The following is a 25,811-nucleotide window of genomic DNA, read 5'->3' as shown; positions in this document are numbered from 1 at the left end:
TTTTAAATCTGAAAAGGACTCAAAAAACCCAAAATGTAAATTTTCTGAGACCTGTAGAATAAAGAGATGGTATTTGCAAACATTTAAGTTGCACAAAATTTGCACAACTGTTTTTTTAAACCAATATTTTCCATAAAAAATACATTAAAGTTTAATTTTGTGCACAAAACACAATGTAATTCACCTTAAGCAAAGAAAAAAAAAATGCAAGACAAAACAACGTCAAGTACATAGATACCAAATATGTGTTGCTTTAAAACCTTAACCACTTGTTTACTGGGGTTTTTTTTTTTTGTTTTTTTTTTTTGCACACATGTTAAAATCTCATTGTTTTACTAGGAAAAAAACTGTAACCTCCCCCCTCCTTTCTGAAAGCCGAGAGCCTGGAGAATAAAATGGTGGTATCTGCAATGTTTTTATGTCGCATTTATGTTTGCTCAGTTATTTATCAAACAGAAGAAATTGAAATCAATATTATACCTAATTTTTGGGGCGGGGGGGGGGGTAAAAAATAAAAGATCAAGTATATAGATACCAAACATGTCAAGTCCTAAAATTGCACATGCCCGTGGAAGAGTAAAAAGCTATAGTACCCAAAATTCTCCATTGCTGAGGCTTTAAAAGATTTTATACTGTAAATTATCATTATACTTACAGCGTAACTCCACTTTTGTTGAGAAAAAAACTTTTCCCTCTTGGTGATCTATGTACATTGCAAAGATTGTAACAACCTTTTTTGCAGATCCCTACTTTTTGTTATTCTGAAGAAATCCAAATGTGTTTGTCTGTGCTTCTGTACTGAGTGGGTCTAATAGGAGTGGTTTTATAATTAACTGTCAGGGGTGCAGCTACAGGGCACTAATAAGGAAATCTGCTGGGCTTGCATACCTTTAGACGTGTTCCTATTCAAAGTATCTTTCCAAAAATGACATTTGTTATTTCTTTATTTGCTATTTTTTTTCCCCACGAAAGTGGAGTTACCTTTAACAGTGAATTATGGTGCTAAAATGATTGCTCCCAGTCCGATGATATCTCGCCTGTGCGGAGCGATTATTGTTTGCATACTGTACATGTGCTCGCTGTATGCTGCGCTTTTTATATGTGGTGTGTATGGGGGTGACAGGAGTGCTTTAAACCATTTTTTTAGATGTTTTTATTTTATATTCTTTTTTTTTAATTTTTAAATTATTATTATTTATTTTTTAACGTTATTACTAATACTAGGGAGCTAAGAAGCCTCCAATGTGGTAGCTTGGCCAGGTAACAGGCACTCCTTTATGGAGACATTGAGTGTCTAATAGACTCCCTATGACTCTCCCGCCCTGTAATGCAGCTATTCCAGCACAGATTATAATTGTTGCATCCTAGCCAAGGAATGGCAGCTGTGACCCTGGAAGTGACGTAATACATGTCAATTCTGGGGTCATTAGTCGCAGGAGGGACTAGAGAATGGATGTTCTGCCTGGGCTAGTGTCACTCTTAAAGCCAGTACAAAGCTCACAGCTACAGCTGGCTTCATTTATTCACTTGTCCATCATGTCATTATAAATGTACCTGGTGGGTACAGTGACACTAAACAATATCCTTATTCCCTGAAAATAGTCCTTACACATTCACTGCTTAATGGCCCTGTAATCTATGTTTCAGGAAATTGTTTGGTTATGTGCTTTTTTGACTCCCTGTAACATCCTCTATGAGCTCCCGAACCTTTCCTTTCCCTCTTACTTCTGTTTGTTTGGAATGAACAGTGGATGTCAGTTGTGGTCGTGTACACTGCTCTATGCACACTACAAATCCCATAGTTACATAGTTACATAGTTGGTGAGGTTGAAAAAAGACACAAGTCCATCAAGTCCAACCTATGTGTGTGATTATGTGTCAGTATTACATTACATATCCCTGTATGTTGTGGTCGTTCAGGTGATTATCTAATAGTTTCTTGAAACTATCGATGCCCCCCCGCCTGTGGAAGGGAATTCCACATCCTTGCCGCTCCTACACTAAAGAACCCTCTACGTAGTTTAAGGTTAAACCTCTTTTCTTCTAATTTTAATGAGTGGCCACGTGTCTTGTTAAACTCCCTCCCGCGAAAAAGTTTCATCCCTATTGTGGGGTCACCAGTACGGTATTTATATATTGAAATCATATCCCCTCTCAAGTGTCTCTTCTCCAGAGAGAATAAGTTCAGTGCTCGCAACCTTTCCTCATAACTAACATCCTCCAGACCCTTTATTAACTTTGTTGCCCTTCTTTGTACTCGCTCCATTTCCAGTACATCCTTCCTTCTGGTGCCCAGAACTGGACAGCATACTCCAGGTGCGGCCGGACCAGAGTCTGGTAGAGCGGAAGAATTATCGTTTTATCTCTGGAGTTGATCCCCTTTTTAAAGCATGCCAATATTTTGTTTGCTTTGTTAGCAGCTGCTTGGCATTGCATGCCATTGCTGAGCCTATCATCTACTAGGCCTTTTACATTCTAGATTCCCCCAGAGGTTCTCCCCCCAGTGTATAGATTGCATTCATATTTTTGCCACCCAAATGCATTATTTTACATTTTTCTACATTGAACCTCATTTGCCATGTAGTTGCTCACCCCATTAATTTGTTCAGGTCTTTTTGCAAGGTTTCCACATCCTGCGGAGAAGTTATTGCCCTGCTTAGCTTAGTATCCTCCTCAAATATAGAGATTGAGCTGTTTATCCCATCCTCCAGGTCGTTTATGAACAAAATAAATAGGATTGGTCCCAGCACAGAACCCTGGGGGACCCCACTATCCACCCCTGACCATTCTGAGTATTCCCCATTTATCACCACCCTCTGAACTCGCCCTTGTTGCAAGTTTTCAATCCATGTACTCACTCTATAGTTTATGCTAATGCACCTTATTTTGTACAGTAAATGTTTATGGGGAACTGTGTCAAATGCTTTTGCAAAATCCAGATACACCACGTCTACGGGCCTTCCTTTATCTAGATGGCAACTCCCCTCCTCATAGAAGGTTAAAAGATTGGTTTGACAAGAACGATTCTTCATGAATCCAGGCTGATTACTGCTAATGATACCGTTCTCATTACTAAAATCTTGTATATAGTCCCTTATCATTCCCTCCAAGAGCATGCATACTATTGATGTTAGGTTAACTGGTCTGTAATTCCCAGGGATGTATTTTGGGCCCTTTTTAAATATTGGTGCTACATTGGCTTTTGTCCAATCTGCTGGTACCATTCCAGTCAGTAGACTGTCAGTAAAAATTAGGAACAATGGTCTGGGAATTACTTGACTGAGTTCCCTAAGTACCCTCGGGTGCAAGCCATCTGGTCCAGGTGATTTATTAATGTTACGTTTCCCAAGTCTAATTTTAATTCTGTCCTCTGTTAACCATGGAGGTGCTTCCTGCAATGTGTCATGAGGATAAACACTGCAGTTTTGGTTACTGAAGCCCCCTCGATTCCTTCGTGAAGACTGAGAAGAATAAATTCAATTCCTTCGCCATCTCTCATCCTTTGTAACCAGATGTCCTTCCTCATTCTTTATGGGGCCAATATGGTCTGTCCTCCTTTTTTTTACTGTTTATATACTTAAAGAATTTCTTGCAAATTTTTTTTTTTTTTTTTGCTCTCCTCCGCTATGTGTCTTTTGTGTTCTATCTTAGCCACCCTAATTGCACCCGTACATTTCATGTTGCATTCTTTATAAACTCTGAATGCTGATGATAATCCCTCAACCCTGTAAGTTTTGAAGGCCTTCTCCTTTGCTTTTATATTCATTTTTACATTGGAGTTAAGCCATCCAGGACTTTTGTTCACTCTTTTAAATTTATTACCCAATGGGATGCATTGGCAAATTCCCTTATTTAATATGCTCCTAAAGCAAACCCATCTCTCCTCTGTGTTCTTTGTTCCTAAGATTTTATCCCAATTCATGTGTTCTAGCAAGGTTTATAGTTTAGGGAAGTTGGCTCTTTTGAAATTCAGTGTCTTTGTATTCCCCTTATGTTTCCTATTTGTGTGATTTATACTGAAGCCAATTGACCTGTGATCACTGTTTCCTACATTGCCCTGTATTTCCACATCCGTGATCAGGTCTGTATTGGTAATCAGTAGGTCCAGTAAAGCTTTATTTCTAGTTGGTGCGTCTACCATCTGCCCATAAAATTGTCCTGCAAGATATTTAGGAACTGGCGAGCCTTAGACGAATACGTGGTTCCCTCCACCCACTCTGTCAGGATAATTAAAATCCCCCATTATGATAATACTTCCCATCCTTGCTGCTAATCCAACTTGTGATGGGAGATTCATCTCCCCCGCCTCCCTCAGGTTAGGGTGCCTATAGCATACTCCCAGTATTTTCCTCTTAGCTTCATCCCTTTGGTTCTCTACACATAAAGATTCCACCTTCTCTCTAGCTCCCTTAGTGATGTCATCTCTCACATTCACTTGTACATTATTTTTGATATATAGATATACTCCTCCCCCTTTTTTACCCTCTCTGTCCCTGCGATAAAGGGAATACCCTTGAATGGTTGCCAGCCAATCATGAGAGCTGTTGAACCAGGTCTCTGAAATTCCCACAAAAGCCAAATCCTCCTTGTACAACAGCATCTCTAGTTAACCGATCTTGTCCGCAAGGCTCCTGGCATTGGTGAACATGCCACGTAGCTTAGATCGGTCGCATACTATCCTCTTATTGGGTGTTCCGAGATGGATGCAACTAGGACTTGTTACTATACTTACCTTGGGTTTATGTGCTTTAGTCAACCTACCACTAATGCCACCAATACTACCCTCTGGAATATGTTCTGCGCTGACTATCTCTACCTTTTGGGCCCTCCCCCGTCACCTAGTTTAAAAACCCCTCTAACTTTTTGCCCATCTTTACTCCCAGCTGATCTGCACCCTCCTCATTTAGGTGCAGTCCGTCCCTTCTATAGTACTGGTAATCGACTGAGAAGTCGGCCCAGTCCTCCAGGAACCCAAACCCCTCCTTACTACACCAGCTCCTCAGCCACTTGTTTACTTCCCTAATCTCCCTCTGCCTTTCTGGTGTGGCTCGATGTACCGGTAGTGTTCCTGAGAATACTACTTTGGAGGTTGTTTTCCTCAATTTAGCTCCCAAGTCCCTAAAATCATTCTTTAAGGTACTCCATCTCAGCCTCCCTGGCACTTCCCCCTCTACTCTTCCTGACTGTCACCCATCTACTCCTTCCTAGTGCCTGCACCTCCTTGTCTCCACCGACCTCTGCGCTGGTACCTGCTGTGTACGTTCCTGACTTTCCTTTAGTATGGAGAGTCTTCTCAGTGCTGACAGTTGCTTCCCGAGTTTTAGAAAATGGGCTTCCAGGGAAACAATGTGCTTACATTTTGCACAGCAGTATTCGCCCTCGATCGGATGATCAAGGAACGCATACATGCCACAAGATGTACACAGAGTCGCATCCACACCCACCGGGTATCGTACCTACTAATTTAACGAGGATTGGAGATTATACCCTGTCCAAATTACCTAACCACTAGCTTTTTGCCACTAATACTCAACAAGACAACCTAACAACTAGCTTACTGACACTAATGCCCTGTACACACGGTCGGGTTTTCGGACGGAAAAAGTGCAATTGGATTGTGTTGTCGGAAATTCCGATCGTGTGTGGGTTCCATCTGACTTTTTCTGTCAGAATTTCTGACGCACAAAGTTTGAGAGCAGGCTATAAAATTTTCCGACAACAAAATCTGATCTGTTAAATTCCGATCGTGTGTGCACAAAGTGCCACGCATGCTCAGAATAAATTAAGAGACTAAAGCTATTGGCTACTGCCCCGTTTATAGTCCCGACGTACGTGTTTTACGTCACCGCGTTCAGAACGATTGGATTTTCCTACAACTTTGTGCGACTGTGTGTATGCAAGACAAGTTTGAGCCAACATCCGTCGGAAAAAATCCATGGATTTTGTTGTTTGAATGATTGATCGTGTGTACAGGGCATTATACTCAACAAGACAATACACAGGTACTTAACAAGATAATGCACAGGTACTCACAGACCAACGTGCACTCGCAGTCCTCAGGAGTGAGCAAGAGGAGGTGGCTGCATTGGAAGAGGTTGTGAAGCAATAGAAGGACTTTTCAAGTGAAGAATACATACTTGAGTGCTTTGGTTTAACGTTTACCCTAAAATGATTCCTCTCATTGCGACATAGGCAGCAATAACTAATATATGTTACCTGATCACTGTTTACATCTGAACACGTATCCTGAGTGTGTGTATGTGCGATAATATATGGGGGGGGGGGGGTGGACATGGCGGGTCCTTTTCCCCTCCCCGCTATATATTATAGATTATTTAAAACACTTTTTAACATTTTTTTGTTCACTAAAATTTTTTGCTATCAAAAAAGGGCGGACAAACCCCATTGTGATAGTATTGTGGAAGTGATAGGTTCTCTTTATTGAGAGATCAGGGGTTTATTGTTTTCCCTGCCCTTCACACTAGCATAGCAAGCATAAAATGGGCTCGACCTGCTTCTTACCCTGGCCAGATCCACTGGGATTTGAGACATCAGGGTGTTTATTGAGACATCAGGGTGTTTATTGAGACATCAGGGTGTTTATTGAGACATCAGGGTGTTTATTGAGACATCAGGGTGTTTATTGAGACATCAGGGTGTTTATTGAGACATCAGGGTGTTTATTGAGACATCAGGGTGTTTATTGAGACATCAGGGTGTTTATTGAGACATCAGAGGTTTATTGAGACATTAGGGATTTATTTGACCCCAATGTTTTTCCTGCCCTCCACCCTAGCAGAGCAAGCATAAAATGGGCTTGACCTGCTTCTTACCCTGGCCAGAGCCACCGGGGTTTGAGACATCAGGGATTTATTGAGACATCAAAGGTTAATTGAGACATTAGGAGTTTATTAGACCCATCTTGTTTTCCCTGCCCTCCACCTTAGCAGAGCAAGCATAAAATGGGTTCAACCTATTTCTTACCCTGACCAGAGCCACCGGGGTTTGACAGCTCTAAACTGGAAAATGCTACTTATCATAAACAGTGACCTGTTGGTGACACCTTAGTCACAGTACTGGGTGAGCACACTCCCAACACAGAACAGTGCCACGGGCTGTACGCCTATATGTGGCAACATGGCATTAAAGCCCACCGCCATACTGCCACATACTGTATATGCCGGTCTTATCAGAAATATGGAGAGCTGTTAACCTCCTGTACTCTCTGCCTGTGCTGCTCTTTTATCAGTTACATTGTTCACAGCTTTCTCTGAAGACTTGAAGACTACAGAACACCTCCATGCTATATTATGGAGATGAAGGTGGGTGGGGGGTGTTTTGTAAGCCTGTCCTAGGATGACAGTGCTGCTTCTCCAAAGGTACAGTACAATGAGTGATTGTTTTCACCCTAGGACAGGATGTGTGTTACTGGCAGGATCAAAAAAAAAAAACTAAAAACAGAAAACTGAAGCAGCCACTGTATCTAGTAAACTGGAATATATTTTTCTCGGGTTTAGATATACTTTCAACTGCTATTTCCTTTTTCCCCTTCCTGTGTGGCATGAGACAAGTATCCCTTGTCAGGTCTTTGTAATTGCGTTGGATTGCAAAATGAGACCTGGCATCTTTGCAATGCTTTTCAGCCAAGTCACGGTTGTCACCAACCGACAGGTCTATTCACGTCTAGCCTATGCAGTAAGTTAGAGCCTTGTGCAATATTTTATTATGGAGCCACCCAATCCCTAAAAAAAAATAACCTTGCAGATCTTGCAAATGTCACTCACATCTCATATCTTGAGCAGCGAAATGAAAAGAAAGAAAAAGCGCCTCTAAGTGCAGAAGTAAAACTTTATATTTCCCAAAAGGGTTAAAAACACTTACAAAAGGGTGGATTGGTAGGAGCACATCATATAAGTAATATGGCAGGTGGTCTGACATTCTGGTAGTCCCAAGGAGTCTCAGGGATATCCGGAGGTGTAATTCTAAGGTAGCATATTCTGAAGTGGCCGGCAGATGGAGGCCATAACTCTCCTGGATACTGGGAAGACAGCGTCTCAGTTTCATGACATCACTTCCAGTTTGCTGTCTTCCCAGTATCCAGAAGAGTTGTGGCCTCCATCCACTTCAGAATATGCTACCTTAGAATTACACCTCCAGACATCCCTGAGACTCCTTGGGACTACCAGAATGCCGGACCACCTGCCATATTACTTATATGATGTGCTCCTACCCATCCACCCTTTTGTAAGTTTTTTTAACCCTTTTGGGAAATATAAAGTTTTACTTCTGCACTTAGAAGTGCCTATTTTTCTTTTCATTTTACTTCCAGAGTTTGCTTCTCTCTTCAAGTGCTGCCGGAAGTGCACGAAGATCCTCTTCTATTTCTACACAGACTGATATCTGCTTGGTCTGTTACTCAGAGCGCCCTTATACACACTTTTATCATATCTTGTGCAGCCTCTTTCCAGACTTTCCTTCTGATTTGCTGTCACCAGTTGGAGGGGATACCTGGCAGCATGCATACAGTACTTTCTGACCGGCTATGCCACTATTCTTGGCCCCTCCAATGAGTAAGGGAAGTGGGTGAGGGCATAGGTACCCCATTCAGGGAACCCTTTAGATGTACCTAGTGCCTAGCAGCCTTTATACCCCAGAGGAACTACTGAAATTAGGCTAAACCAAATTTATTGAGTAGTATGCCCCTTACATTAGTGGTCAGAGAATAATGTCCCAGTTACAGTAGTGGTCAAAATGCTAGCCTTACACAAATAGATCATTGGTGTCATGTAGCTGGCTCAGCCAAGTAGCATTGGACCCTGAACTATGCAGGTGCCATCATATGGGAGGTCAATCAGCCACAACTCAATAGACCCTTTAGCAATCTCTGGACGATCCCTAGTGTTCCTCAGAACCTTGGTTGAGGATGGCTGGCCTATTGGCTATGTAGTAAAGTATATAGTATATATTGTATAGTGAAGGGAAAGTTCAGCTGTGGGTTCTCGCCCCTTGATGGCATCTTGTGCCACAGTGGAGTTATCACAGACCACCTATGCTGATTGATTTGGTCACTTAGCCACAACTCCCTAGCAACCCTAGGGTTTCTAATGAGGAAAATAAGTGAGCGAGGGAATAGGTACCCCAATCAAGGAACATCTTAGATGTACCCAGTGCCTAACAACTTTTTCTACTCCAGAGGAACCACTGAATAACTTTCAGGTCTTGGGGAACCCTAGCTAAAATTAATTTATTGGGTGTAAGTGGGTAGTATGCCCCTTACATTGATGGTCAGAGAAGAATTCCTCACGTACATGTAGCGCCATAGTAGGCTACTAGTGTTAAATTTAGTTTTTGGCTTCTCTGTAGCCAGGGAGAGCGATAATTGCTTAACCTCTTCACATCCGTGCTATAGCCGAATGACGGCAACAGCGTGGACCTACATTGCCAGGAGGCCGTCAACAGACGTCCTCCCCTTTGCACGCTCCCTGCGTGCCCTGTGATCACCGAGTCATTGAGACTCGGGTGATCACAGACCGGAGTAATGGGCCGATCCTGGCCCCTTACCATGTGATCAGCTGTCAGCCAATGAGAGCTGATCATGTGATGTAAACAGAAACTCGGTAATCTTTTTTTTTTTTTTTTTTCTCCTCATTGGTCCTGCAGAGGAAGAGGCACAGCCGCCTCATCTGTGCCAACCAGTACCGCCTGTCTGTGCCCACAGTGCCATCAATCGGTGCCCACCAGTGAATCAGTGCCACCAATCAGTACCACATATCAATGCCCAAGAGTACCACCTATCAATGCCCACCAGTGATGCCAATTAGTGCCATCTAGCAGTGCTGCCTATCAGTGTCACCTACCAGTGCCCATTACTGCCACCCATCAGTGCCACCCAGCAGTGCCTTCAGTGCCACCTATCAATGCCCTTCATTGCCACCCAACTGTGCCACCCCTCAGTGCCCACCAGTACCACCTCTCAGTGCCGTCTCAGTGCCCACCAGTTCCGCCTATCAGTGCCGCCTTATCAGCGTACATCAATGAAGGAGAAAAATTACCTGTTTGCAAAATTTTATAACAAAAAATAAATCTGTTTTGTTTTCAAAATTTAACAAAAAATAAAAAACCCAGAGGTGATCAAATACCACCAAAAGAAAGCTCTATTTGTGGGGAAAAAATTATAAAAATTTCATTTGGATACAGTGTTACCACGCAATTGTCATTCAAAGAGTGAGAGCACTGAAAGCTGAAAATTGGTCTGGGCAGGAGGGGGGGTTAAAGTGCCCAGTAAGCAAGTGGTTAATAGTGTCTGCTCTGGGTTTTGCTGGTGCAGGCTCACTTACTTTTTCCTACATCCCATTGAGGTATGGGATATATGGAAGAACACAGCTCCATGCCTGCATTGAAGTGCCTCTTCAGTCAATCCCTGGTTAGTGGAGTGTGTGACCAGCAGGGGGCTGAGAGGGGTATAAATAGGCTGGAACCTAGAGCAGAGGTCTTTTGTTCCTGGGAGAGTAAGATCCAGCCTGAGGCCTGTGGCATCCCTGGGAGACACCTGCAGTCTGCAAGAATCCTTTTTGGGGTCCTAGCTTTTGTTTTGGTTGGTGGAGCTCTGGCCTAGCTTCCAGAATTTTTGCAGAGAGCTCATCTAAGGATCTAGGACACAGTATTCAGGACACAATGAGTACCAGCCCCTCAGACTTGGAGACTTGTAGCTTCATTTGGAAGAGCTTGTTTTTAGTATGCAGGACTATACTCCCTATTTAGTACCAGTTTACCTGCACTTTAACTGATTAAATATGGGGCAATTTCACCCCGTCCTGCCCAGGCCAATTTTCAGCTTTCAGCGATGTGGCACTTTGAATAACAATTGCTCAGTCATGCAACACTGTACCCATATGAAATTTTTATAATTTTTTTTTTCACACAAATAAAGCTTTCTTTTGGTGGTAACCACCACTGAGTTTTTATTTTTTGCTAAAAAAAAAGAAAAAAGACTGAACATTTTGGAAAAAAAACAAATTTTTCTCAGTTTGTTATAAAATTTTGCAAATACAGTGGAACCTCGGATTGCAAGTAACGTGGTTAACGAGCATTTCTCAATACAAGCAATTTTTTCTTTTAAATCCAGACTTGGTTTGCAAATGTTGTCTCTCAAAACAAGCAGGATTTAAGCCTCTGCGGTGTGCAGTACCGCATTTGGCCAGAGGTGCGGGGGCGCCGGTGATACTCAGAATGGTTCAGAGCCACTTGGAAATACTCGTAAACACTCCGATGCCGAGTGTTTCCGAGCCTTTCTGAGCTTTCCGAATGCAGCCGAGCCGTCTCAGAGTATTTCCGAGTCTTTCCGGCATCCCCCCCACCTCTGGCCACATGCGGTATTGCATGCAATAGAAGTCAATGCGGAACAAATTATCTTTGTTTCCATGGACTTTTATGGGGAAACTTTGATATGCGAGTGCTTTGGATTATTTGGTTGGTTGCAGGCTGGCTGGTGAGTTGAGCTGGGAATTTTCTTTGGTTTTGTTTGACATGCTTCACCCCTTTGATGTGCTCCTTGATGCAAATGCCAGTAATGGGTGGGGGCAGTGGCCAGTTGTTTGGAACCTATTAGATGTATCCAGTGCCTAACAACCTTTTTACCTCAGAGGGACAATTGAAATAACTTTCCGGTCTCGGAGAACCCCACCTAAAATGTATTTATCAGAAATAAATAAGTCTGTAGTATGCCCCTTACAATGATGATCAGAGAAGAATGCTCCACTTACAGTAGTGGGTAAATGCTACCCTTACAGATGGTCAAATAGATCATGCAGATCATGGTCAAATAGATGGTGTCATGTCATGCAGCTTGCTCCTTCAAAGTGGTGTTGGACCCAGAACGATGCAGGCACCATCATATGGGAGGTCAATTAGCCACAACACAAAGGAACCCCTAGCAACCTCTAGGTCAGTGGTTCTCAACTCCTGTCCTCGGGACCCACTAACAGGCCAGGTTTTATGTATTACCTTGGGGAGATGCAGACTAGAATACTGGAATCACTGAGCAGCAAATGATATCACCTGTGATGTATTTCAGTTATCTTGCAAATCTGGCCTGTTAGTGGGCCCTGAGGACAGGAGTTGAGAACCACAGCTCTAGAGGAACCCTAGAGTTTCACAGAACCCTAGTTGAGAATGGCTGGACTATTGGATACATTATAGTGAATGAAAGGCTCTCTCCATGATGTCATCTTGTGCCACTTCAAAGTTATCACAGACCACCTATGCAGCCTGGTTCAGTCCATTTTGTCTCATATCTGTAAAATGGTTTGGTTTGCAGTTGGGATCATCTCAGCCGCCATGTCTCGGCGACGGTTGGAGGAAGCCATTCTTAGATCCAAGGATTTGGAGAGCTCTGGAGAGAGCGTAGAGGAGGGCTCTGACGATGATGAGAGATATGGAGAGCTCTTTGTAAGACACCGCATCCCACTGAGCAAAGACACACACAGTATCTACAGCCTCCGTTTCTCCCCTAGTGGAAAACAACTGGCTGTGGGATTTGGAAATGGTGCCATTCAGGTAAGGGATTGTCCACATCAAGCTTTGTTTTTTAAAGGAAAATTAGAAAAATCACAACATTTTAAGGAAGTAACAATAGTAATGTTTATTAAGCGTTGTAAGGCTGCAGCTAGAGCTCTGCAATCAGAAAATGTACTGCCCCCTGCTGACTAAAGAGCTATAGGTATGGCTCAGCAAGGGGAGTGGTGGACCGCTGTATAGATACTGCTGCTTCCACACAGAGAGCAAGATGAACTCCTGCCTTCCATTCAGGCTTCTTTCCTGTACTGAAATTATGCGCTTTCACTACACATTGTGAGCTTCTCACATTGTGCATTACAAGCTGAACAAAGTGAGATGAAGCCCGCATAATTTCCTGGCTGGAGGACATCCAGCACCACCTAGCTCTTTCCTCCCCAGCCCGCCCCTTGGATCATTGGATTTTAGTTCAATCATGGAAGACCATCATAGGTGGGTGTTACCTAGGGTGGTCTATGTGCAAATGTAGCCTGTCTAGGAACATTCACTCCTCTAGACTGACATCCACCCCTCATAAGAGCCAGCCGACTGCTTGCATTAGGGCTCTTGAGAGCAGTAGTGAGCAGTGCCATCACTAGGGTTGGTGTCACCTGGTGCTGTAAACACCTCGTAACCTGCGGAGTGACAGCAGGACAGGCAGTAGGGCACTGAGCAGGCTGGCGCATCAGCGTGCCCCCCCCCAGCCTGCCACAGTGCTACTTGATAGTGCCACCCCTCTGGCGTGTGTCACCCCCATAGCAATGTCACTGGTACCTCATAAGGTAGGGTGCTGGGAAATTTCAGGAAGCTATGTACAGTACCCTGGCGGCCCCTCCTACCAGCCATGATCTGCCTGCATCGCACAGAGAAGCACAAAGACCTATGGATGACATAACTGGATCTATGATAAGGTATGTAATGAAAATGGGATGGTTTTATTTAACAATTTCCCTAGCATGTTGTAGCACTCACCCCTGAAAGGGCAGCTAATTCATCTCAGGTTCTCTTCCTGCTAGAGCAGAAAAAGCCAGGCAAACTGCAACTTTCACTCCTCAAAAAACAGTTTAGGGGTTTATTGTAGAATAACTTGGATAGGGTTTAGGGAGCTGTGGGATACTCCAGAACACTAAATAGGAATGTGAGGGCACTTATTACCTTCCAACATGGTTCTCCAAGCGTTAGGACATGAAGTGGACAGAGCTGGTGTCCCAGGCCATGCAAGCCTTAAACTGAGTGTAGCGAGGGCTTAGCAACAGTCACTGAGATCCTTTCTCCCTCAGGTCTGTACTCTGTCCCTGGGGCTTAGGTGCCTCCCTTAGACTCAGGCAGGCGGGCTCTTCTGCAGAGATCCCAGATTCTCAGTGGCACCCCTCTTTTGGCTCCCAAAGGATTAAGCACAGCTGGGACCTTGATGAGTCAGGCAAAAACCTTCAGTAGGGCGACCAGGAAGGGCTGGTAGCCCTTCTGGCTGGGAACCTCTCCTCCTGGAAAAGAACCCTGCTCTCTAGTACTCTAATTTATTTATGCACTACCCTATCTGGGCACACCTCCCAAGGGGTTGGCTGGAGCAGTATACATATTCATGCTGCTTATCTGACTTTTCCACCCACTATATTCTGGAAATCTTCAGAAAACAGGGGAAAACAATCAAACTCGCAGCCTGTAGAGCCCAGGGCGGCCTAAAGCAATTACACTCTGCTCCACTGATTACAGCAGAGCCGCAAAACAAAATCTGCCTATTCCCCACTAGCAGGGTGCTTCATGTTGATGAAGGGAAGAGGGAAAATAGGACATCCAAAACATAAGCAGGTTTAAACTTTAGCTTTAAATAGTTCTCTGTTTTGAACATAGATGAACCTGGACAACAGTACATAAGACAGAGTGGTTTAGAGTAACAGAAGCAAACGGCAGACGTCAGGAAACTCTTATGACTTAAATGTGGAGGCTGCAATTGCTTACCTCTGCTTCTAAAAATGCAGAGATTTTTTTCTGTATATCAGTAGGTCTGTGGAATGTGTCAGCACTTCATAAGCTAATTCTAATGATTATTTCAGATCGTGAACACAGAGAGCGGCTCCCTGGTCTCAACTCTCTTCTCTGGACATCGCACCAGGCAAGCCATCACTGCGCTCAGTTACCACCCTAAGAATAACAACATCCTGGTGGGGGCCGGAGCGGACGGCCTGGTCTCCTTTTATGACCTCCAGGCTCAGATAAATGTTCTCACTCTAACAGGTACGGTACTCCTGCCTCTGTGAGAGATGCCGTGGTCCATCATTGTATGGATAGACTGGTATATAAATTCACATACATGACAATATAAAAATCTGCTATGAATAAAGAGATAACATAGTAAGACTTCTGTTGGGTGATAGACACCATGAGATGCCAGGTCATACCATTAACATGACAGTCTGTCTCCCCAAAAAATGCTCTGCCAATTCCAGCTTCTCTGGTGCTCACAAATTGCCCAGGTCTGGTAACAGGTCAGGTACTGTGTTGTGAGATGTAGAAATGGGAGAGCCTTTTCTCACCATACCATCGGCCTGCAGCAGAGAGTAAAGAAGAAAGCTATGCAGAGGTGTATTAAAGTGGACCTTGCGTGCATATGTTAATAGAAGAAAAGGTGCTCAGAATAAAAAACAAGCAGCTGTACACTGTACTCAGATACCAGGCACATAAAACATATATAAAAGTGCAGCGCTAAAGGTGCAGTTCAATAAATGAAACTGCAAACATTGCTATATAAAGTGCATGAGTCAATATAAATGTAATCAAACAAAAATAATCAAAAGTCAAAAAAAAGTCCCAGGAATCCACTAAGGATAAAGGATCCGTGTGGTAAGTATGAAACAGAAGAATCACCAGTGTGTCACCATCCACACAAAAACAGTTGAAGGCTTACCTGAAAACCAGAGACCACCCTTACTCAGGGGGTGATACAGCGTTCAATTGGATTTCAAATCCACTCAATAGTAGCCTGTTTGTCCTATGTGTCCTCTGGGATGGCCACAAATGGTATATACAATGGTGAACTCCCAAGCAAGCTAGTAAGCAACTTCCAGAGACACTCCATAACACTCAATATATGTGGTGCATGAAAGACATAAAACTCCACATAGCACAATACTGTAGAAGCTTCACATTTAATGAAATCGTAGTGCACTTACATGAAAACGGCATTAAAAGGCAAGTATACACATCATATCCAGGGCTGATCAGCAAAATGGCCGAACTCCGGTCGCGCATGGGCAGTAGCGTATGTGCGTAACTCCTCCCAGCCCGTTTCGTCATACATGACGTCATGTGGATGGTTCACTTTAATTTCCTTTAGTAACCACCTGAGCTCTGGAAGGGATTTTATATAATTTTTTCACACAAATAGAGCTTTTTTTTGGTGGTATTTGATCACCACTGGGTTTTTTATTTTTTATTATATAAACAATAAAAGGCCGGAACTAGTTAATTGGTCTGTGTTATAGAGTCTACAAACTATCGTATATATATTTGAAACTTGATCAATTCTGATAAGTTCTGATGTACTGCTGGCCTATCTAATTTCTATATATGAGGGGTCTTCAAAACGTTTCTGCACTTTTTTATACTTGAGTTAAAAAAAATGTGGAAACTTTTTTAAGAACCCTCATACCTCATCACCAATCCTGATGTACTGACTGCCTATCTCATTTCATCAGGCCCGACAACACCAGGACAGTACAAATGACCCCTTTTTGGAAAGTAGACAGTCTGAGGCATTTAGTTAGAGGCATGGCAAGTTTTTTGAAGTTACAAATTTTTGTCAATTTTTTTTTTGTAAAATGAAGAAATGAAATACCTTTTTTTTCACATACTATCACCTGTGCAGTACAGCATATGACTGTTATGTCAGTGAGCAGGGACACCATTTTCTTTTTTTTTTTTTACATACTGTCATTAGAGTAGTTCAGTGTCAATATAGTAAGGCCCCTTTCACACTTGTGCGACCTGAAAGTCACGTGATTTTGCCACGACTTTGATGTGATTTTTGACACAACTTGAAGCAATGCCTGTGTAATGTTGAGGTCTAGGGACCTCAAGTCGCCTCAAAATCAGACCAAAGTAGTGCAGGGACTACTTTGAAGTCACTGCGATTTGAAGTCGCACAGATATGAATGGACCTCATTGAAAATCATAGAGTACGACTTGTCATGCGACTTTGCAGTCCCAAGTTGCAGGACAAGTCGCAACAAGTGTGAAAGGGGCCTAACACTGTACTACTCTGGGGAGGGGGTGATCAGGAATCTTTTGAAATGTCACCAGTGGGTCATAACAGCTGTGATTACTAGTGATCTGTGATTGGCTACAGCTAATCACTTGGTACAAGGTGCTGTGATTGGCCCAAGTACCATGTGATAGCTAACCACAGCATCACTCAATAGGAAACACAGCTGTTATGAATGAAATTAACTTATAACAGTTTTGTTAACATTGTGATCATGTGATTGCACAGAGATCACATGATCCCACAGCCGCCGAAGGCAGGATCAGAGATAGGCATGGACCAAGGCTGTGGCGGACATTTTCCAAAAGGTAAGAAAACCAAGGTACTTTTCAAATTAAAACCATCAAAAAACACTCTACTCTCTGGGCAAGTTCTATAAGTAAAAATAAATTTAAAATAACATTTATATAAAGACTGCTTGTGGTATGAGATTGCATCCATGGCACATGGGACAGTCAGAGATTGCATACATGGAAAGCAAAGGGGGTTTTGGGACTTTAAATGAGGTGCATGGTAACATGCACCTCCATCCCTAAATTAGAAAAAAGTAAGGGGTTTGTGGGACTTTCAGTGAGGCACAAGACACGTGGTAGGAGAAATTGTTTAATTGGCATATAAACAAAGCATACCTCATAAGCATATGATACATGGTTGAACAAGAGTATTTTTTTCTTATATCTACAAAGCGATAGCATACAAAAAAGAATATATATATATATATATATATATATATATATATATATATATATATATAATTACACACATACATATACACAGTATCTCACAAAAGTGAGTACGCCCCTCACTCACATTTTTGTAAATATTTTTTATATCTTTTCATGTGACAACACTGAAGAAATGACACTTTGCTACAATGTAAAGTAGTGAGTGTACAGCTTGTATAACAGTGTCAATTTGATGTCCTCTCAAAATAACTCAACACACAGCCATTAATGTCTAAACCACTGGCAACAAAAGTGAGTATACCCCTAAGTGAAAATGTCCAAATTGGGCCCAAAGTGTCAATATTTTGTGTGGTCACCATTATTTTCCAGCACTGCTTTAACCCTCTTAGCCATGGAGTTCACCAGAGCTTCACAGGTTGCCATTGGAGTCCTCTTCCACTCCTCCATGATGACATCACGGAGCTGGTGGATGTTAGAGACCTTGCGCTCCTTTACCTTCCATTTGAGGATGCCCCACAGATGCTCAATAGGGTTTAGGTCTGGAGACATGCTTGGCCAGTCCATCACCTTTTACCCTCAGCTTCTTTAGCAAGGCAGTGGTCGTCTTGGAGGTGTGTTTGGGGTTGTTATGTTGGAATACTGCCCTGCAGCCCAGTCTCCGATGGGAGGGGATCATGCTCTGCTTCAGTATGTCACAGTACATGTTGGCATTAATGGTTCACTCAATGAACTGTAGCTCCCCAGTGTCGGCAGCACTAATGCAGCCCCAGACCATGACACTCCCACCACCATGCTTGACTGTAGGCAAGACACACTTGTCTTTGTACTCCTCACCTGGTTGCCGCCACACACTCTTGACACCATCTTAACCAAATTAGTTTATCTTGGTATCATCAGACCACAGAACATGGTTATAGTAATCCATGTCCTTGATCTGCTTGTCTTCAGCAAACTGTTTGCGGGCTTTCTTGTGCCTCATCTTTAGAAGAGGCTTCCTTCTGGGATGACAGCCATGCAGACCAATTTGATGCAGTGTGCGGCGTATGGTCTGAGCACTGACAGGCTGACCCCCACCCCTTCAACCTCTGCAGCAATGCTGGCAGCACTCATACGTCTATTTTCCAAAGACAACCTCTGGATATGACGCTGAGCATGTGCACTCAACTTCTTTGGTCAACCATGGCGAGGTCTGTTTTGAATGGAACCTGTCCTGTTAAACCATTGTATGGTCTTGGCCACCATGCTGCAGCTCAGATTCAGGGTCTTGGCAATCTTCTTATAGCCTAGGCCATCTTTATGTAGAGCAACAATTATTTTTTCAGATCCTCAGAGAGTTCTTTTGCCATGAGGTGCCATGTTGAACTTCTGATGACCAGTATGTTGTAACACTAATGAGTCACATGACACCGGGAAGGGAAAATGGCTAATTGGGCCCAATTTGGACATTTTCACTTAGGGGTGTACTCACTTTTGTTGCCAGTAGTTTAGACATTAATGACTGTGTGTTGGGTTATTTTGAGGGGACAGCAAATTTACACTGTTATACAAGCTGTACACTCACTACTTTACATTGTAGCAAAGTGTCATTTCTTCAGTTTTGTCACATGAAAAGATAAAATATTTACAAAAATGTGAGGGGTGTACTCACTTTTGTGAGATACTGTAGGTATAATAGTCAAGTGTTTTGACTTTGAACCTTTTTTAACATTTTTTTTACTGTTTTATCATTACAGAGCCTGAGAATGAGATCCATGCCATGGATTACAGCATGGACGGTAGTGTTTTTGCCACGGCTGGGAAAGACCGCCACATTCGTCTGTATGACAGTCACACTAGTGAGGTAACACATTGTCCTTTGTCACATGCATGATCAATGGTCTGATGTTTGAATGGCCCAGGCGTGGAATATCATAGTGGCCACTTTTGGTGGCAGTGTCACCGAGCCGTATAAGAGGATCCCAGAAGACATTCTGTAGTGTTTTTGTATATTATTTTTTCCCCATAAGCTGGTGGTGCTCTAGGTGAGCGGATTAAAGGTGAAAAAGAGAGATAAAAAAATAGAAGAATCTCTCTTAGGATTTTATGTTCTGTTGTACGTCTATGGAAATTATCATAAAAAGTGTAGTGCGTGTATACGTACATTCATAAGGTTAGTGGATGTCCGTCCAAAAGGGTCAAGCAACCTATTTTAGCACATGTGGGGGGTATGATTGTCTCATTTTCATTGAGAAGTGTGGATGGTCGCACTTGATGGTCATTGGGGTTTTCTGGAGATTTCTGCATTGCTCTAAGCAGTGGTCAGGTCAAGGGAACAACAGTAAAAGAGAACATCCCCAAAATGGAAATACATATTCAGGAGAGGCATCTGTTAAATAAAAAGGTGCCTCCATGTGGACTCTTCTGGAAGATTGGTAATTATTGATCACAAGAAAAGGTTAAAATAGAACTATAGGCAAAAAGTTTTTTTCATTTTGATAGAGCAAAGGAGGGTTCTAACTCCCATCAGATTCTTTTTTCATCATCTGTGTTCCATTGCAATGATTTTCCTTAAAGCGGTTGTATACCTATTTTTTAAACTTTTACCTACAGGTAAGCCTATAATAAGGCTTACCTGTAGGTAAAAAAAATATCTCCTAAACATGTACGGTTTAGGAGATATTCCCCTCGCAATGAGCCGCTGACTGCAGCGGCGCATGCGCACAGAGGATTCTCGGCTGAAAGACCGGCAGATGCCGGACCTTGCCGGAAAGAAGTCTCCCGCGCGCATGGGCGGGAGTGACGACATCGTGGCTCCGGCCACTCACAGCGATGGAGCCGCGATACCCGGAAGACACGCCGAGGGGAAATGTCAGCTCCCTCGCCGTGGACCGGGTGAGATGCTGGCACCTCGTTCTAAGGTAAGTATCTCCTAATGAGCTAGTATGCGGTGCATACTAGCTCATTATGCCTTTTCCCTTACAGGTGTAGGGAAAGAAAAAAAAAAAAGTCAGCGGGTTTACTACCGCTTTAAATTCCTGTCCCATAGCCAAACAGTAATTGAAAGGAAATCACAGCACACCATAAACCCTGCACTCCGTAAGCAGCACACCCCTCAACACTGCACTCTGTATGTAGCACACCCCTCAACACTGCACTCTGTATGTAGCACACCCCTCAACACTGCACTCTGTATGTAGCACACCCCTCAACACTGCACTCTGTATGTAGCACACCCCTCAACACTGCACTCTGTATGTAGCACACCCCTCAACACTGCACTCTGTATGTAGCACACCCCTCAACACTGCACTCTGTATGTAGCACACCCCTCAACACTGCACTCTGTATGTAGCACACCCCTCAACACTGCACTCTGTATGTAGCGCACCCCTCAACACTGCACTCTGTATGTAGCGCACCCCTCAACTCTGCACTCTGTATGTAGCGCACCCCTCAACTCTGCACTCTGTATGTAGCGCACCCCTCAACTCTGCACTCTGTATGTAGCGCACCCCTAAACTCTGCACTCTGTATGTAGCGCACCCCTAAACTCTGCACTCTGTATGTAGCGCACCCCTAAACTCTGCACTCTGTATGTAGCGCACCCCTAAACTCTGCACTCTGTATGTAGCCCACCACTAAACTCTGCACTCTGTATGTAGCCCACCACTAAACTCTGCACTCTGTATGTAGCCCACCACTAAACTCTGCACTCTGTATGTAGCCCACCACTAAACTCTGCACTCTGTATGTAGCGCACCCCTAAACTCTGTAGCGCACCCCTAAACTCTGCACTCTGTATGTAACGCACCCCTAAACTCTGTACTCTGTATATAACGCACGTGAATTTCAATGACATTTTAATTTCTGAATGGACTGTTTTGAGGTTGTGGAAACACTCAATTTGTTATATACCAGCTTTTTGAAAGCATTGACTGTACATGGGCTGGTTGTTGATTTACTCGCTATACAAAAAGATGGCAACAACCCCAATTTATAACTAGCCTTTGCAGTAAGGTGCACATGAATAACAACACATGAACCTTAACAGTTCACGTTAAAAACAGAGGGTTTAGTTGCACACGTTTACAAATATATGTGGAAGCCACAGTGCTTCGCCACAGCTCCTCTGTACACTGCTATATATATATACTCCAACTTGGAGATTCTCAAATATAAAGTTAGGACTGCAGTATAGAGAGGAGCCTTGGGGATGCACTGCGGCTTTCACATATATTTGCAAATGTGTGCAACTATACTCTCTCTCTCTTTTTTTTTTTTTAACTGCTTCTGGACCGTCCGCCAGACATTTACTGTGGCAGGTTGGCCCAGCTGCGTGAAACAACGTACCTGTACATTGTTGTCTCTTCCTGTGTCTAGGGCGCGCACGGCCGACGACCCGCTCCTGCTGTAATTGGAACCAGCGGGACCCAATCAGCGGGTCCAGCAGACACAATGTCTGTTGGGACCCGCTGATAGTTGACAGGAGAGGCAGAACGGCGATCTGCTTATGTAAGCAAGGCAGACCGCCGTTCTGTCAGAGAGAGTTCTTGTGTTTCTGCTAAGCAGGAACACAGATCTCTTTTCCTCCAGTTAAGCCACCCCTCACACAGTTAGAAATCACTCCCTAGGAGCACACAACCCTTTGATTGCCTCTGATATTAACCCCTTCCCTGACAGTGTCATTAGTACAGTGACAGTGCATTTTTTTAAGCACTGATCCCTGTGTTAGTGTCACTGCCACTGGTCCCCAAAAAGTGTCACTTAAGTGTTCAATTTGTCCACCGCAATGTCGCAGTCCCGCTAAAAATCGCTGATCACTGCCATTACTAGTAAAAATAAAAATGCCATAAAAATATCCCATATTTACCAAAAATATGTAGCAGAATACATATTGGCCTAAATTGATGAAGAAATTAGATTTTTTTACATTTTTTTATTGGATATGTTTTATAGCAGAAAGCAAAAAATATTTTTTTATAAAATTGTTGGTCTTTTTTTGTTTATAGTGCATAAAATAAAAACCGCAGAGGTGATCAAATTACACCAAAAGAAAGCTCCATTTGTGGGGAAAAAAAGGACATAAATTTTGTTTGGGTACAACGACAAACAACCGCGCAATTGTCAGTTAAAGTAACGCAGTTCCGTATTGCAAAAAATGGCCTCGTCATGAGAGCCGTAATCCTTCCAGGGCTGAAGTGGTTAATGTTAATTGTTAGACAGGGCATTTTTTTGTTACACAGGCTGGCTGGTAAGTATGTTGAAAAATGTTCTGTTTGTGTTGTTCAATTACTCACTTTGAGAATTGTGATTCCTACCTGAATTCTTAAAGGGAGATCGCCAGATCCTTAATATTGTATAACAATATCTTGGCTTATCTTCTAGTTATTGGCTTTAAAATGGGTATGGGGGCCCAGGTCCCACCCTGAGGGACATATATCAATGTCACCAATTTGGACAGCCAAAAAAAAGAAACAAGGAAAAGTGCCTTTAAAAATGCAAAATTGCTTAAAAGATAGTAACTTGGGGCTCACTCTGCCTGTAAAGTGGTGTATCTGTAGCATTTATCCAAAATACTTCTTCAACGGTGTACGGTTATAGAGAAAAGTTACAAATCTATATTGCAGCTGCAAGATTTTAACCCAAAACAAAAAATAGCCTGCCCCCCAAATACATACAAGGCCATTTGGGTCTGTTAAGGCTTAAAATGAGAACCCCCATGTGAAAAATACCACCCCAAACTCACAAAATATTGTGCCCCTCCCAAAAACACTAACAAACACACAGCAAGCCAGCCCATGAAAGGGGATGGATGCTCGGGGGCAGGAGGGGCTCGGGCACCCCAAAAGTCAACCACCTTGTTCCCATATTCAGGGGGACAAGGGCCTCTTCCACACAACCCTAGCATGGGGTTATGGGGGGCTGCAGACAGGGGGCTTTACGGTGCTTTGTGGTTGGTATTGGGCTGAGCCCAACATGCCCCAAAGGCAGCCAGCTATGTTGAGTGCATGTGGCCTTGTATGGTTCAGGATGGGGTTGGGCGATCTCTCTTCTCGCCCCTTTCCTAGCTGGCCCTGTTGTATGCTCTGAAAAAGGATGTGGTTTGGATTGGTGAAGGCAGCTCACAGCCATTGGAGAATGGAGTGGAGTGTGGAGTTCCCCTTTAAAAGCAAAAGCTAGCCCAAGGAAATCATATGCATTAGAGGGGGAAGGTTAAATGCCCTTTTAGAAGGAGGTAGAGGAGTGAGAGTCTTTTTACATAATTTTAACAAGGTGCAAGTCTCACATGTTGGCAACGTAACATGCTAACATGACCTGTGTGCAAATCTCCTTAAAAAATACATAAATTGTGAACCAGCGTAAAAAAAAAAAAAAAAAAAAAAATGTTTAGAGGTGCGCACGTTTAACCCACGCAATTGCATTTGCGTTGCTTGACATTTACTAAGATTTTGGCCGCGCAGTAAACAAACTCATTTGAACGAGCGCAAGAGCCACTTGCACATGCGCAGTGTTTACATTGATCTCACGCAGTTCTAAACGTACTTGCAAGCACAGCAGGCTTGCTCGAAAAAAGTTACTTTCTCATTCTATTTTGGGCATATTTGTTACTTGGGCAGTTGTTACTAAACTTCCTCACATCACCCCATAATATTGGCATCTCCATCTTCTGTTAATATTGAATTGAAGATGCTGTGCGCCATGTCGCACAGAGAAGAAGGGGATACTAAATAGTAACCAAAAAAATCGGACTTTATAGGCATTGAAACAATAGGGAAAGTAACACAACTAATATTGTTCAATATATTTATTGAAAAAGTACATCAATTCATGGACAGTGCTAAAAAAAAAAGAGATAAAAATATGAATCAAATGATACAATTTGTACATTGAGCCCTTATGCGTCATGTGTCTATGCGTTTCGCCGTGGGGCTTCTTCAGGACTCAGACGAGGTTCAAAATTGTAACAAAGGAAAAAAGCGAATCTCACTATCTTCAAGAGAGTGAGCCTCATGTACAAATTCATAGCAGCCGGGAGGTTTCCAAAAGTGTGGAATGCTTATAACAAATGTTTCATTATTTATATATATATATATATATATATATATATATATATATATATATATATATATATATATATATATAGCTCTAGCAGGGGCAGGTGTACATCAGATATCCAATAGTAGGAGTAACCAGATGAAAATAGAGGGGTCCAAAATCCAACAAGGGAGAGACCTTGATAATGTTCAAGATAGCAGCAGTGACATGTAGTAGAACTGGCACATACTACTTTAACTTTGCAGTAGATAGGTGTGCCCCTGGGAGACGGTGTGGAAAATGTTTCTATTTTCCATAGTGGCGCACAGATTGCATTCTCCTGTGCGCTGAGATCACTATAGTAAATGGGGGATTCACGCTCTGTTCCTGGCGCACCGTTTCATAAATATGAAAATGTGCGTTGCGCCTCGCCGTGCGCCTCTACTGATGGCGCACAGCTTTCGTAAATCAGCCCCAATGTGACCAGTCTTTACTGACTGAGATTTGGTGTTTTTTTTTCAGATTCTGAACATCTTGATGGCCCCAGATTTCCTCCATGACTATGACCTGAGCCTGACCAGCGGCCACACACGCAGAATCTTCGCACTGAGGTTCCACCCTTCTGAATATCACATCTTCCTAACTGGGGGATGGGATGACTCTGTCAAGGTGAGGATAATTGTGCTGTATGCATGTATATAGCTCTGACATATCTCACACTACACTGAGCCAATCGCATCACTCTCTGTATCCGAGGAGCTCACACTCTAATATTCCTACCACAGTCACGTTATTCTTATTATATATTTATATAGCTCTGACATTAGTCATCAATGGAGCTACACCAGGAACGCAAGTGGTGCATTTGTGATGCAATTTTTAAGGTGTTTTGCGTTTTTTTTATCACTGTATATAGCTGGTTGCTAAGCAGAAGGGCTGGGAAGCGGGCCGCCGCGTCCTTAGCAACCGATGAGTCATCAGCTGTCAGCGGGGTTCCAGCTGAATTTAAAAAAATTGTAATTTGCCGTCCAAAAAATTTGTGAAGAAAACGGCGTAGGGGCCCCCCCCCCCCCCAGCTTCATACCAGGCCCTTCGAGTCTAGTATGGATTTGGAGGGGACCCCCATGCCAAAATGTAAACAAAAAACGGCGTAGAGTCCCCCCCAAAATCTATAGCAGACCATTATCCGAGCATGCCGGTAGGTCAGGAAAGAGAGGGGAGGAGCGAGCGCCCCCCCCCCCCCCCCCAGACCATATCAGGCCACATGCCCTCAACATGGGGGGGTATGGGTGCTTTGT

At 43.2% G+C, this 25,811-nt stretch overlaps 1 protein-coding gene across 2 annotated transcripts in view; it reads left to right on the top strand.

The window, feature by feature from the left end:
* The window catches only part of LOC141139242 (uncharacterized), a 67,380-nt gene that overhangs the window by 26,858 nt on the left and 14,711 nt on the right, over nucleotides 1–25,811 (top strand). For both annotated transcript variants that reach the window (XM_073625180.1, XM_073625179.1), the window contains 4 exons: nucleotides 12,317–12,555; nucleotides 14,607–14,787; nucleotides 19,233–19,339; nucleotides 25,036–25,182. In XM_073625180.1, the coding sequence (XP_073481281.1) occupies nucleotides 12,317–12,555; nucleotides 14,607–14,787; nucleotides 19,233–19,339; nucleotides 25,036–25,182 (674 nt within the window). The remainder of the gene's footprint in view (nucleotides 1–12,316; nucleotides 12,556–14,606; nucleotides 14,788–19,232; nucleotides 19,340–25,035; nucleotides 25,183–25,811) is intronic.

The sequence above is a fragment of the Aquarana catesbeiana genome, linkage group LG04 (assembly GCF_042186555.1).
Source record: "Aquarana catesbeiana isolate 2022-GZ linkage group LG04, ASM4218655v1, whole genome shotgun sequence".
Taxonomy (NCBI): Eukaryota; Metazoa; Chordata; class Amphibia; order Anura; family Ranidae; genus Aquarana; species Aquarana catesbeiana.
This window is presented reverse-complemented; position numbering and strand designations above follow the sequence as displayed.